The following is a 15,386-nucleotide window of genomic DNA, read 5'->3' as shown; positions in this document are numbered from 1 at the left end:
TTCATATTTATGCATCGAAAGTGCAACCCAGTGTTATCATCATGAAGTCAAAATCCACAACCGATAACTGGCATGAGAAAAAGACCATATAAACAATTGCATCTTCATCTATTGGAAATAGAGCTATTATTCAATCAGGCTCTTTGCACAGAAGCATCAACAGATTAATGTTAGACAATGTTACACAAACTGGCTGTCCACTGAAGTTGCCTAACAAAATGCAGGCTCCAATAATTACTGTTGCACCTACTTCCGTGTACAGTCAGATCTCTCACGGGTGATATGTGCCGGTGTCACCCACCCACCGCCAAGGCATTGATGCCAGGCTGAATACACTCTGAAAAGGCCTTCTTAAATCAAAATGAATACAGTCTGATGTACAGCATATAATGTGCCCCAGGCCTAATATCACAAGGCCTACAAATGTAAAGTTGCACTTATAGTTGTGTTAGAGGACTGCAGTTATTCTGTTCCCAAATGAGAATAACAAATGGTTCATTTAATTTAATAGTCTAATATTAACCCTGACATATGGATTATGTTTGAAAGTCACTCTACTAATTAAATTGTAAAATGTTGACCTCAGAATAGAAATCCAAACTGATAAACAAAAACAGGAAATAAACACTTTTGTTATTTTTGAACCCAGGAAGAGGAAACAAGCTTGTTTTGTTGTTTTTCCTACAAACAGTTTGTTTTGAAAGGACCTTGTGTGACGGCTTTCTTCTGTGGAGGAAGGAGAGGACCAAAGCGCAGCGCGGTTAGTGTTCATCATGTTTAATATAGACGATAAACGTGAACACTACAAAATACAAAACAACAAATATGGACAAACCGAAACAGTTCTGTCTGGTGCAGACATACAAAGACAGAAGACAACCACCCACAAAAACCCAACACAAGACAGGCTACCTAAATATGGTTCCCAATCAGAGACAATGACTAACACCTGCCTCTGATTGAGAACCATATCAGGCCAAACATAGAAACGGGAAAACTAGACACACAACATAGAATGCCCACTCAGCTCACGTCCTGACCAACACTAAAACACAGAAAACACAAAAGAACTATGGTCAGAAACGTGACACCATGATTCTATTTCTCAGATAATGAGGGGTACTGAGCAAAGAGCAAGCTATACCATGCAAAGGAATATAATATTGAACTATTCCTTCAGGGGGTAGTGAGGGAATGGTGATTAGGTTTGTGGCGGTCTTTTTTCATGACTCAAACAGACAGTAATGACTGTGACTCATTGAAGCCCACTCTGCTGGCAATGTTCCGTATTCCATATTCTATATTCCACAAAAACACACATACCTTTGCATGCACGTGTGCACTCTCTCTCTTTCTCTCTGTCTTTCCCTCACTCACTCACTCACTCACTCACTCACTCACTCACTCACTCACTCACTCACTCACACACACACACTTATAAAGCAGCCCTACTACTGGAGCTAACCTCCTCACATTCCAGGGGTTCAGGTTCTACCCCTGCCCAAAAGGGGAGGAGGACCGGCTAACATGAGGGCCTGTCCATCAGCAGACTCACTGATGATCCATTTAGAATGCCAGGCAGTCCTTTAGATTCTAGAACACCTGCTGTTCTGTAGAGGCACATAGGGGACTCTTTGGGAGCCAACAGGGAACTCTATGGGGCCATGTGAGGACTGACTGTGTGTGTGTGTGTGTGTGTGTGTGTGTGTGTGTGTGTGTGTGTTTGTGTGTGTAGGAGGACAGATATCCCATTTTCTCACCCACAGTAGTCACAAGATGATGAGCATGCCATTTCCTCTTGTTTATATATAGTTTATCACATCGGTTACTGATTGTATAAGATTCTATATCACGAAGAGATCAGGGCCGATCTTTGCCTATCTGCCACCTTAGGCGAGACTGACGAACACTGCCTCCCGCAAAACTAGAATAAGTAAGCAAAATGACATTGAAAAGACGTCTAAAATACATAAAATACGTATTTTCCAGAAGTTGAAGTTAGGTTCCATTTAGGTTGTGAATGAAAGGTGAAAATAAGTCATTTATAAATGTCTATGTTTTGGCCAAATCAAGGCTGGTCAAGACCGGACAAAATCGGAACCAAACATAGACCATGTCTGTGGATGTGGAAATCAAGGCAAGTCTGGAACTGCACCAAAAAGAGAGGTCCAAAAGGCATCGGCCTGTGCTTACTGAGGTGTAGCTTACCATGTTGTCTGAAATGGAATTGTATGATGCCCATCAATGTGGTAAGTAAAACACCAAAAAACGTTGTCAGTACAGGACCAAAAAAATACATCCAAAAGAGGTCGGCTCATGCTTACTGGGGTGTAGCCTACCATGTCGGCCATCCATGTGGCCCATTCTTTGTAAAACAGGCCATTGCATTGACTTTATAAGTCCTGTTTGCTGTGACTAATCAAGTTTACTATTTTAAACTCTGAATATCAGCTACCCAACTCAATCAGGAGTTATCGCGAGCCTATTTGCAATGTGTTTACACAGCGGGAAATGCAGAAGTATGTTATTTTTCGCTATGATCAGCTATGTCAAAAAATGTACTCTATGTCAAAAATGAACTATACAAACTTGAAACCACTGATCATAATAATGGGATGAAACTCCTGGACAATAGCCGTGATAGTCCATTCCATATTGTCCATGTTACTTTGACCTGTACCGTTTTTAGGATATGTTGTTTATTAACATGACAGCACGTTTTTTATTTGATTGAGCACTATTTAGGTTAGGCTATTTGATCGGAGAAACCTGCTACAGAAAATGCCACATACTAGTTCTACCATATCGTATATCTACTACGTGATTTACGTTAGATCATTTTTTTTGAAGGAACGATGGTGGATCGCTGCAGAGATGCGTCTCTCCAACAGCACCATGGAGAGGCGCACTGGGATTGGACAGGCCAACTGTTTTGCGCCCCTGCCTTTGACAAAGTGGGCACTGCTTATCAACAGGCCGTCACCTAAAAAGCCCATACGCCACTGGTTGAGAGAAATTGTCATAGTTTTTAGGCAGAATTATGTGAGGTTTTATGTGTTGTTGTTCGAGGTGCGTCTTGGACAATTTATCTCAGAAAATGCCGCCCTCGTCAATCTGCCACCCTAGGCAGCCGCCTAATCCTTCCTGGGGAGATGTTTTAAATGATCTGGGGCGCCCCGAACAACAGGATATGTCGCTGTATCTTACAGTCAGGAACATGTGGTTTCAACGAGACACTGAATCACTCACTGTGGTTCAAATTGTATTTACCATTTCCCAGCCCAGAGGCTTCGGCGCGTCATCAAATCTAACTTCAGCTCTCCAAAACGTCCCCCCCGATAGCCTTTACATGCGTTTTCGCTTTAGTCCGCGAGCCAGGGACTAAGCCCTCGCGAAAACATGACGCGCAAGATCAGCACAGAGTTGTTTACGCGGGAGAGGCAATGTGGACACCGCGCGCCCTGGGCCACTTGGATGGTGCGTAATTTAGTTGGAAAAAAGCTTGACCTGCTTGATATTTTAGTAGATAGAATTGTAGGCATGCATATACTTTATGCAACATTTCATTTTCTAGTTGGGTGAGATTCATGAGTTGAGTTAATTGTTGTTATTACTACATAATGGCATTTTCTAGTTAATGATGGACACAGCCAGTCAAGAATGTTCACACACACACACACACACACACACACACACACACACACACACACACACACACACACACACACACACACACACACACACACACACACACACACACACACACACACACACACACACACACACACACACACACACACACTTACCTGTCCTTGGGTTCACGGTGGATGGTGTCTCCCTCTCTCTGCACAATGATTGATTGTGAACAGTAGTGTGTTCCTTTGTTGCATAACTGAACTCAGCATTACAGTAAGATAGTACAGGTCTAGCCTGGTAGAGCCGTCTCTGGGCCTGCCTGATGCAACTTCCTCATGCCATGCATTGGGTGAGGGGTGTTGATGGAGCAGCTGGTTCCACCCAGCAGTTGCCGGTCTGTCGGTGCAGCCGTGGCTCCCGGGTGCTTTTCCTGCATCGTACAGAACCCCATGGTCTAAATGAAAGCCTTTCACAGACTGGCTTATTGGCCAGATCGTCTGCAGCAATGATCCTTATCCATTTGGCTACAACTGGCTGTATGAGCATATTCTCTCTATCTCTGTCTGAACCAGAATCTGGCTTTACTGGAGACGTTGATATGGCAACTCTCCTTTAAGCCCATGAAGCAGCCATTCAACTTGCCATATTCACGAGCTTTTCAAGGTTAACAATTATTTACTGACGTCACGGCCGGTATGTACTTCCATAAAAGGTTGAAAATAAAAAGGTCTATTCGGCACCTTCAATCGTTCACGTCCCAAGGATCCCGAACAGCACTAACCTTACTGCCTACAAATCTACAATACAAAGGATGTTGCCGTAGAGGCATTTTTTCGGTTGCATGTACAGTTTTATTTAGACCTTGCATACAGGCTGTGACAGCAGTAATTAACTATAGCTGATAATCAAAACTCCATATTTGGTGAGTAACTTACGTATTTAGACATTATTAAGCTTGAAACGCTGCTACAGGGCAACGGCTGCTTCCTGGATTTAAAGGAGTTTGCCATATAAAGACAGATTCTGGTTAAATCCCTGTCTCCCTCTGTGTGCCCATACTGATCCTGTTGCTGTCTTAGGTTTAACTCAGATGATTTATAATCCTGTGCCCTGTAGCTGAGTTTATAGAGAGAGAGAGACAGAGAGAGACAAAGAGCGAGAGAGACAGAGAGAGAGAGAGACAGACAGAGAGACAGGGAGCGAGACAGAGAGAGAGAGAGACAGACAGAGAGACAGGGAGCGAGACAGAGAGAGAGGGGTGTAAATCTGGCCTGGTACTCAGTCAGTGTGTAAATCAGACTGATAGGATCATGCCATGGTAGAGCACCTCTATGGTCTTTAGCCAGCCAAGGGAGGCCTCTCCACCTGCTTGCCCAGGAGGAGGCATGATGTAAGGGCAGGGATGGCATCAGAGAGAGAGAGTGGAGATGCAGCAGAATGGGTGGGGTTGTGGGTGTGTGACCAACTGAGGTTCTAATTTCGTGGCGCAGGTGTTCCATAATTTCGTGGTCCGCTGAGCTAAAGCCTATGCATTAGACCAGGCAGTTAACACAAGTCTTCAGGTCTCAAGACGAGGTTACTCATTATGAGAGTGTGGTTCAGCAAACCACCTGTGTTACAGAGGGTTGTGGGCACTGGATGAGAGAGGTGTAGAAGAGAGTGAGATTAAGGGAAAGAAAGAAAGCGTTGAGAGATTGCCGCTCACCGCTCGACATTATTTTCCTAGATTGTGATTGTGAAACAGCGACAACGTCTATAGCCACTAGGGGACAGATTTATGGAGCATTGCACCTGGGCAGTTGGCACCTTTTTGTATTTGCAAGGCAATGAAAGACAAAAAACGACTCTGAAACTCAACAGGCCAGTTTCCCAGACACATTAAAAGCCCAGTCCAGGACTAAAAAGCTTGCTCAATGGAGGAGCAAAGGAGTGCAGGATCTCTCTGGCGATGCCCAGTCTGCCGCTAACCTGCACCCTAACCACTTTCTTTCTTCTTCTATACCAGTTGTCAGTGAGCTGTCGGGGCGTGGCGGCATGCGATCCCCCTGAGCAAGACAGCGTCCTCCAGAGGTGACAGCAGGGAGGACAGGCAGCAGGATGCCAGTGCAGGCGGCCCAGTGGACAGAGTTCCTCTCCTGCCCCATCTGCTACAACGAGTTTGACAGCAGCGGCCACAAGCCCATCAGTCTGGGCTGCTCGCACACTGTGTGTAAGACCTGTCTCCACAAGCTGCACCGCAAGGCCTGTCCGTTCGACCAGACAGCCATCAACACTGACATCGACCACCTGCCAGTCAACAGTGCCCTGCTACAGCTGGTGGGAGCTCAGGTGGGCACAGCATGTCTTGTTGTTGTGGTTCTTCTGATGATGATAGTTATGCTAATGATGATAATGATTGTGATGGTAATGATGATTGTGAAAATTATGATGATACTGATGATGATGATACTGAATATTGTGATAATGATGATTGTGATGATAAGTATAATGATTGTGATGATGATTGTGATGATAATTAAAATGATTGTGATGATACCGATGATGATTGTGAAGATAATAATGATAATGATGATATTGATGATGATGATGATACTGATGACTGTGATGATTGTGATGACAATGATGACGATAATGATGATGATTGTGAAGATGATGATACTGATGATGATAATGATGATGATTATACTGATGATGGTGATCATGATTATAATGATGATACCAATGATGAGAGTGATTATTGTGATGATAATAATGATTGTGATGATACTGATTATGATGATGAGTGTCATGATAATGATGTTGTGTGTTCCCAGGCTGTGGAGTCCCAGGCTGTGACTCTGAGCAGTGCTGTGGAGGTAGGGCACTATGAGGTGTGCAGGGTGTGTGTGGAGGAGCTGGCTCTCTATCTCAAACCCATCAGTGGAGAAAAAGGTACCAGAACACAGAGATTTGGTGCTAAATGCATCTGTGTGTGTGTGTGTGTGTTTCCAGACAGAGAGGTGCTCTCTGCTGCTGACCCTGTGTTCAGCACAGTGTTTTTTTTTTCCTTCTGAGGGGACACTGAGTCAGAGCAGTGTGTGTGTGTGTGTGTGTGTGTGTGTGTGTGCAGTTGAGGTTAGGTTAGAGAAACACAGTATCTCCTGTTATTCTCAGGGTCTGAGCTTAATGTGGTGGGAACGTTTGCGTCAGAGCATGTAGAAGCAGCTAGAACCAGGAAGTCCATGCGCTCTGTAAGGCCATACGGAACTTGGGCCCCCCACACCAACACAAAGCCTGAAACCCCACATTACATCAATAGGAAATGTAATGAGCTATGCTGAAAGTAGTTTGAGTTAAATTAGTTTAATTTAAAGGAGTCCTTCAATTAGATGACAAGAAAAAAGTATATTTACGAAATGTGAAGAAGTTAAACTAACAACATGACTTTACCCTGCATGTCATTTCAAATGGCACATTTCATTATACCTCATTATCAGAATAACAGTATATTGCAGAGTAGATCATCTGTAGCCAATACTTTAGTTTATTTATTTTCTTAAAACTACACGGTTGGTTAAGGGCTTGTAAGTAAACATTTCACGGTAAGGTCTACACCTGTTGGTTAAGGGCTTGTAAGTAAACATTTCACGGTAAGGTCTACACCTGTTGGTTAAGGGCTTGTAAGTAAACATTTCACGGTAAGGTCTACACCTGTTGGTTAAGGGCTTGTAAGTAAACATTTCACGGTAAGGTCTACACCTGTTGTATTCAGTGCATGTGACAAATCCAATTTGATTTGATAATTGCACGGTGGAGGATGGAGCATCCTTCTCCCAGGACCCATAAAACGCTGTGTGACGGGCAGTAAACCTTGAGTCCTGTTTTCCCATCAGTGCTTTTAAAAGCCCATATCTGAGGAGCAGTGCTCCGTTTATTGGGTTAATTCACCTGGAAAGCTGAGAATGCAGTTCAATCCCTCGGCAGCTTTGTCAACTGTTTTTGTGGTGATCACAGAATTGGAGAGGGGACAGTGGTCATCCATCCCTGGTCTTTAATAGACTCACTCTAATAAAGGGTTTTAAGACACTTTCGTCAGCACTTTGTCCTGCTATGGGACATTTATTAGAGGATGAGAGGGGTTTTCTACTGTGGGCAGCACTAGCAGACTACAGAAATGCACTTTTGTTTTAGACCAGGATTACATTTTAGCTCTGGTAAACAATAACAGAGTTTGGGAAATTGTTTCTGTATTAGTATATCGGTGTGTGTGTGTCTGTGTTTCTGTTCGTGTGTCTGTGTGTCTGTGTTTCTGTTCGTGTGTTTGTATTTCTGTTCATGTGTCTGTGTTTCTGTTCGTGTGTCTGTGTTTCTGTTCGTGTGTCTGTGTTTCTGTTCGTGTGTCTGTGTTTCTGTTCGTGTGTCTGTGTTTCTGTTCGTGTGTCTGTGTTTCTGTTCGTGTGTCTGTGTTTCTGTTCGTGTGTCGTGTTTCTGTCTGTGTTTCTGTTTCTGTTTTCTGTTCGTGAGTCTGTGTTTCTGTTCGCGTGTCTGTGTTTCTGTTCGCGTGTCTGTGTTTCTGTTCGCGTGTCTGTGTTTCTGTTCGCGTGTCTGTGTTTCTGTTCGTGTGTCTGTGTTTCTGTTCATGTGTTTGTATTTCTGTTTCTGTTTGTGATTCTGTCTGTTTGTGTGCGTATTTCAGTATTTATGTTTCTGATGCCGTCTTCTGACGTTTGACCCCTTCCTCTCCGCAATCCAGGTGTGGTGACCCTCAGTCCGAGCGTGCTCAGTCGGCCCATGCAGAGGAAGCTGGTGACACTCGTCAACTGTCAGCTGGTGGAGGAGGAGGGGCGGTTGCGGGCGGTGCGGGCGGGCAGGTCGCTAGGGGAACGTACCGTCACAGAGCTCATCCTGCAGCACCAGAACCCACAGCAGCTCTCTGCTAACCTGTGGGCCGCCGTCAGAGCACGGGGATGCCAGTTCCTGGGGCCTGGTGAGTGGTGATTGGATGATACACCTGTCAGTCATATGATGTACTGGACCTAGTCAGTGGTGATAGGATAATACACCTGTCAATCACATCTTCAGCATGCTTTTCTCTCTGTCCTATCCTCCCTCCCTACTCTGTTATATGATGCTGCAGCACTATGGTGTCTTATAATGATTACTCATAGGGCAGATCCTTAGCGAGGGGGTTCCAGTCTGAGGACACCAGTACAACACTGTATCATGTCCTACAGTGTGATAGGATTCCCTCTTCCTGTAAAACAAAATATATGATGAAATGCCAGATATGTTCTAATACATATTATGTCATTTATTTATTTGATCAGGTTAGCCTCATTGAGATGAACAATCTCTTCTACAAGAGAGACCTGGCTAAAATAGCAGCACACAAAGTTTCAGACACATTTACAACATAAACCACAAAGCATAACCTCCATAAATGACTACCACCCTGTAGCACTCACGTCTGTAGCCATGAAGTGCTTTGAATGGCTCACATCAACACAATCATCCCGGAAACACTAAACCCACTCCTATTTGCATAAACACCGCCCTCTGCAACTGGATCCTGGACTTCCTGACCAGCCATCTCCAGGTGGTAAGGGTAGGCAACAACACATCTACCACGCTGATTCTCAACAAGGGGGCCCCTCAGGTGTGCGTGCTTGGTCCCCTACTGTACTCCCTGTTCATTCACGACTGCGTGGCCATGCACGACTCCAACACAATCATTAAGTTTGCTGACGACACAACGGTGGAAGGCCTGATCACTGACAATGACGAGACAACCTCTAGGAAGGAGGTCAGAGACCTGGCAGTGTCTTATAACGTTAGCAAGAAAAAGGAGCTGACCGTGGATTACAGGAAAAGGAGGGCCGAACACACCCTCATTCACATCGACGGGGCTGTAGTGGTGCGGGTCGAGGAAAAGGAGGGCCGAACACACCCCCATTCACATCGACGGGGCTGTAGTGGTGCGGGTCGAGGAAAAGGAGGGCCGAACACACCCTCATTCACATCGACGGGGCTGTAGTGGTGCGGGTTTAAATTTCCTTGATGTACACATCACCAACAAACTATGATGTTGCAAACGCACCAAGACAGTCGTGAAGAGGGCACGACATCCCCTTTTCCCCCTCAGGAGACTGAAAAGATTTGGCATAGGTCCTCAGATCCTCAAAATGTTCTACAGCTGCACCATCGAGAGCATCCTGACCCGTTACATCACCGCCTGGTATGGAAACTGCTATACGAGGTGGTGTCAGAGAAAGGCCCAAAAATTGTCAGAGACTCCAGTCACACAAGTCATAGACTGTTCTCTCTGCTACCGCACGGCAAGCTGTACCTGAGCGCCAAGTCTATGTCCAAAAGGCTCCTTAACAGCTTCTACCCTCAAACCATAAGACCATAAACCATAAGAACACTTAATCAAATGGCCATCCGGTCAATTTGCATTCCCCCCCTTCTTTTTACACTGCTGCTACTCGCTGTTTATTATCTATGCATAGTCACTTTACCCCTACCTAAATGTACAAATGACCTCAACTAACCTGTACCCAGCACATTGACTCGGTACCGGTACCCCTCTAAACAGCCTTGTTATTGTTAATTTATTGTGTTACTTTTTAGTTAATTTTTTACTTTAGTTTACTTAGTAAATATTTTCTTTACTCTATTTTCTTAGAACTGCACTGTTGGTTAAACGGGCTTGTAAGTAAGCATTTCACTGTAAGGTCTACACCTGTTGGTTAAGGGCTTGTAAGTAAGCATTTCACAGTAAGGTCTACACCAGTTGGTTAAGGGCTTGTCAGTCAGCATTTCACAGTAAGGTCTACACCTGTTGGTTAAGGGCTTGTAAGTCAGCATTTCACTGTAAGGTCTACACCTGTTGGTTAAGGACTTGTCAGTCAGCATTTCACGGTAAGGTCTACACCTGTTGGTTAAGGGCTTGTAAGTAAGCATTTCACAGTAAGGTCTACACCAGTTGGTTAAGGGCTTGTAAGTCAGCATTTCACAGTAAGGTCTACCTGTTGGTTAAGGGCTTGTAAGTAAGCATTTCACAGTAAGGTCTACACCTGTTGGTTAAGGGTTTGTAAGTAAGCATTTCACAGTAAGGTCTACACCTGTTGGTTAAGGGCTTGTAAGTAAGCATTTCACAGTAAGGTCTACACCTGTTGGTTAAGGGCTTGTAAGTAAGCATTTCACAGTAATGTCTACACCTGTTGGTTAAGGGCTTGTAAGTCAGCATTTCACTGTAAGGTTGTATTAGGCGGATGTTTATTTGATTTGATAATAATACATAAATAAGGCATAGTGATATCAATAATACAGCATATTAATATCAGATACTATGTACTATGTACTAGTACTTAAAACATTAGTTTCGGAACATAAGGCCACTGATATGTACTCACAGTACTTCATAAGTACTATGCAGTATGTACCAGTACTTAAATAATTCCTTAATTAATCCTCTTCATCACCTTTGGAACATAAGGCCACTGATATGTACTATGCAGTATGTACTTCATAAGTACTATGCAGTATGTACCAGTACTTAAATAATTCCAGTTAATTAATCCTCTTCATCACCTTTGGAACATAAGGCCACTGATATGTACTCACAGTACTTCATATGTGCTATGCAGTATGTACGGTAGCTACATAATGACAGTTGTGTGTGTTGTCTGATACAGCCACGCAGGAGGATGCTCTGAAGCTGGTACTGTTGGCGCTAGAGGACGGCTCAGCTCTGTCCAGGAAAGTTCTTGTCCTTTTTGTGGTCCAGAAGCTGGAGGCTCGGTTTCCTCAGGCCTCCAAAACCTCCATAGGACATGTGGTCCAGCTACTCTACAGGGCCTCCTGCTTTAAGGTGAGACCTATTCTACTGTATTGGTATATTGTACTGCATATTGTATTGTATATTGTACTGCATATTGTATTGTATATTGTACTGCATATTGTATTGGTATATTGTATTGTATATTGTACTGCATATTGTATTGTATATTGTACTGCATATTGTATTGTAAATTGTACTGCATATTGTATTGTATATTGTACTGCATATTGTATTGTATATTGTACTGCTTATTGTATTGTATATTGTACTGCATATTGTATTGTATATTGTACTGCATATTGTATTGGTATATTGTACTGCATATTGTATTGGTATATTGTATTGTATATTGTACTGCATATTGTATTGTATATTGTACTGTATATTGTATTGGTATATTGTATTGTATGCTCCCAAATGCACTTATGATGCACATAGCCATGGAAATACACACACATACGCACAAGTACACATGCACACACCACAAACTCATACACGTCACTGGTCTCCATAACCTTGTAGCCTTCAGGCTGTCGTGGTTTAATATAATGATGATAGAAAATATGGTTTTATCAAAGCGCTAAAAAAGCATTTTAAAAGTGCCAGAGACATAACTAGGCACCATACTGTATCATACCACCAGTCATGATTACTGATGAACTCTGAAGAGGTGCCACCTTCTGCCTCTGGCACTCATCATGCCCAGCAGTGGAGAACGCTTCCTCTTGTCACTTACCAAGTGTTCCTGAATCTCTCTGGGAGATTTCAAATTCACATCTCTAGTTTAGATTTATTTGGCCAATTATGACACATTACTGTAGCTGTCATTGGAAACATGTTCCACATGAAACGACTCAAAATGGTCCTCTTTCTGCTCACTCCTCTGAAAACTCCCAGTGATAGAAACGGTCTGCTAGTGGTGAAGTGTGTGTGTTTGTGTGTGCGTGCATAAGTGCGTGTGCATGTGTGTATGTGTGTGTGTGCACTTGTGTGTGCAAGTGAGCGATAGCCTTGTTGTTGAGTCTCCAGCCTGTAAGCATGGTTGGCATGGTTGGCAGGACTGCAATGCCAACCATTTACCCAGGGTGAAACACTGTTCTATATTTTGCCCTGTCGGTCACAGAGGCACTGTCAGGTGATGCGATTCTGTTTACTGGTTACACTGGGTTACTGTAGGTCACTGGGTTACTGTAGGTCATTGGGTTACTGTAGGTCATTGGGTTAGGTCTGGGTTACTGTAGGTCACTGGGTTACTGTAGGTCACTGGGTTACTGTAGGTCATTGGGTTACTGTAGGTCATTGGGTTACTGTAGGTCACTGGGTTACTGTAGGTCATTGGGTTACTTAGGTCATTGGGTTACTGTAGGTTACTGTAGGTCACTGGGTTACTGTAGGTCACTGGGTTACTGTAGGTCACTGGGTTACTGTAGGGGTCACTGGGTTACTGTAGGTCAGGTCATGGGTTACTGTAGGTCACTGGGTTACTGTAGATCACTAGGTTATTGTAGGTCACTGGGTTACTGTAGGGTCACTGGGTTACTGTAGGTCACTGGGTTACTGCAGGTCACTGGGTTACTGCAGGTCACTGGGTTACTGTAGGTCACTGGGTTACTGCAGGTCACTGGGTCACTGGGTTACTGTCACTGGGTTAGTAGGTCACTGGTGCTGTAGGTCACTGTAGGTCACTGGGTTACTGTAGATCACTAGGTTACTGTAGGTCACTGGGTTACTGTAGATCACTAGGTTACTGTAGGTCACTGGGTTACTCTAGGTCACTGGGTTACTGTAGATCATGTGAATTTGTTTGGTTTATTGGGTGTAGGTTTCTAACTGTACTGGATGTCCCAACCCTCTCCCCCACCTCCTCTCCCTTCACCCTACCTCCCATCCTCCGCTCCTACCTACCTACCTCCCTCCCTCCCTCCCCCCTCCCCTACCTCCCTCCACCCTACCTCCCATCCTCCTCCCCTCTCCCTCCCTCCCAGGTGACCAAGCGTGACGAGGACTCGTCGCTGATGCAGCTAAAGGAGGAGTTCCGTGCGTACGAGGCGCTGCGTCGCGAGCATGACGCCCAGATCGTACACATCGCCATGGAGGCGGGGCTCCGTATCTCCCCTGAACAGTGGTCCTCTCTGCTCTATGGAGACCTCATCCACAAGTCACACATGCAGTCTATCATCGACAAGGTTTGCTGTCTTCCTCCCCACCACTGTATTACTTTTATTCCTGTGACCTTTATTTAAGGCAAGTCAGTTAAGAACAAATTCTTATTTACAATGACGGCCTACCTCGGCCAAACCCTAACCTGGACGACGCTGGGCCAATTGTGCGCCGCCCTATGGGACTCCCAATCACGGCCGGTTGTGATACAGCCTGGAATCGAACCAGGGTCTGTAGTGACACCGGTTTGCCAGGGACCATGTCCTGGGAACACGTCTGCAGTGGAACACGTCCCAGGCACCATATCCCATTGACCACGTCCCAGGCACCATGTCCCAGGGACCATATCCCATTGACCACGTCCCAGGCACCACATCCCATTGACCACGTCCCAGGCACCACATCCCAGGGACCACGTCCCAGGCACCACATCCCATTGACCACGTCCCAGGCACCACATCCCAGGGACCACGTCCCAGGCACCACATCCCATTGACCACGTCCCAGGCACCATATCCCAGGCACCACGTCCCAGGCACCACATCCCAGGGACCACGTCCCAGGCACCACATCCCATTGACCACGTCCCAGGCACCATGTCCCTGGGACCACGTCCCAGGCACCACGTCCCAGGCACCACATCCCAGGGACCACGTCCCAGGCACCATATCCCAGGGACCACGTCCCAGGCACCACATCCCAGGGACCACGTCCCAGGCACCACATCCCAGGGACCACGTCCCAGGGATCACGTCCCAGGGACCACATCCCAGGGACCATGTCACAGGCACCATGTCCCAGGGACCACGTCACAGGCACCATGTCCCAGGGACCACGTCCCAGGGACCATATCCCAGGGACCAGGGACCACGTCCCAGGCACCACGTCCCAGGGACCACATCCCAGGCACCATGTCCCAGGCACCACGTCCCAGGGACCACGTCCCAGTCCCAGGGACCACGTCCCAGGCACCACGTCCCAGGCACCACGTCCCAGGCAAACCGGCGACCTAGGGATTCCCACCATACGTTAGCAACAACAACAACAAAAAATCATGTCTTGTCTTGTCATCAGGTGAATGATAATGGCAAGGAGAATTAATCAACATTTTAAAATGAAAACATTTAATATATAGTTTTTCATTATTTTGACCTCCCCACATTATAATTGGAAGAGGAAATGTAAACTCTATTGACTGGTAGCCTACCACAGGGTTCAATTCTCGGGCTGACTCTTTTCTCTGTAAATATCAATGATGTCGCTCTTGCTGCCGGTGATTCCCTGATCCACCTCTACGCAGATGACACCATTCTGTATACATCTGACCCTTCTTTGGACACTGTTAACTAACTTCCAAACGAGCTTCGATGCCATACAACACTGCTTCTGTGGCCTCCAACTGCTCTTAAACGCTAGTAAAACCAAATGCATGCTTTTCAATCGTTCGCTGCCTGCACCCGCCCGCCCGACTAGCATCACTATCCTGGACGGTTCTGACCTAGAATATGTGGACAACTACAAATACCTAGGTGTCTGGCTAGACTGTAAACTCTCCTTCCAGACTCATATTAATCATCTCCAATCCAAAATCAAATCTAGAATCAGCTTCCTATTTCGCAACAAAGCCTCCTTCACTCACGCCGCCAAACTTACCCTAGTAAAACTGACTCTCCTACCGATCCTCGACTTCGGCAATGTCATTTACAAAATAGCTTCCAATACTCTACTTAGCAAACTGGATGCAGTCTATCACAGTGCCATCTGTTTT

The 15,386-nt window shown here is 45.3% G+C and overlaps 1 protein-coding gene across 1 annotated transcript in view; it reads left to right on the top strand.

Annotated features, from left to right (window-relative positions):
• The window catches only part of LOC135548146 (roquin-2-like), a 44,806-nt gene that overhangs the window by 537 nt on the left and 28,883 nt on the right, over positions 1 to 15,386 (top strand). The window contains exons 2-6 of the mRNA XM_064977452.1: positions 5,642 to 5,964; positions 6,450 to 6,567; positions 8,369 to 8,602; positions 11,313 to 11,488; positions 13,444 to 13,644. Of these exons, the coding sequence (XP_064833524.1) occupies positions 5,734 to 5,964; positions 6,450 to 6,567; positions 8,369 to 8,602; positions 11,313 to 11,488; positions 13,444 to 13,644 (960 nt within the window). The 5' untranslated portion in view covers positions 5,642 to 5,733. The remainder of the gene's footprint in view (positions 1 to 5,641; positions 5,965 to 6,449; positions 6,568 to 8,368; positions 8,603 to 11,312; positions 11,489 to 13,443; positions 13,645 to 15,386) is intronic.

This window comes from Oncorhynchus masou, chromosome 11, assembly GCF_036934945.1.
Source record: "Oncorhynchus masou masou isolate Uvic2021 chromosome 11, UVic_Omas_1.1, whole genome shotgun sequence".
NCBI classification, from domain to species: domain Eukaryota; kingdom Metazoa; phylum Chordata; class Actinopteri; order Salmoniformes; family Salmonidae; genus Oncorhynchus; species Oncorhynchus masou.
Note: the sequence above shows the minus strand (reverse complement) of the source record. Positions and strands in the feature narration are given on the sequence as shown.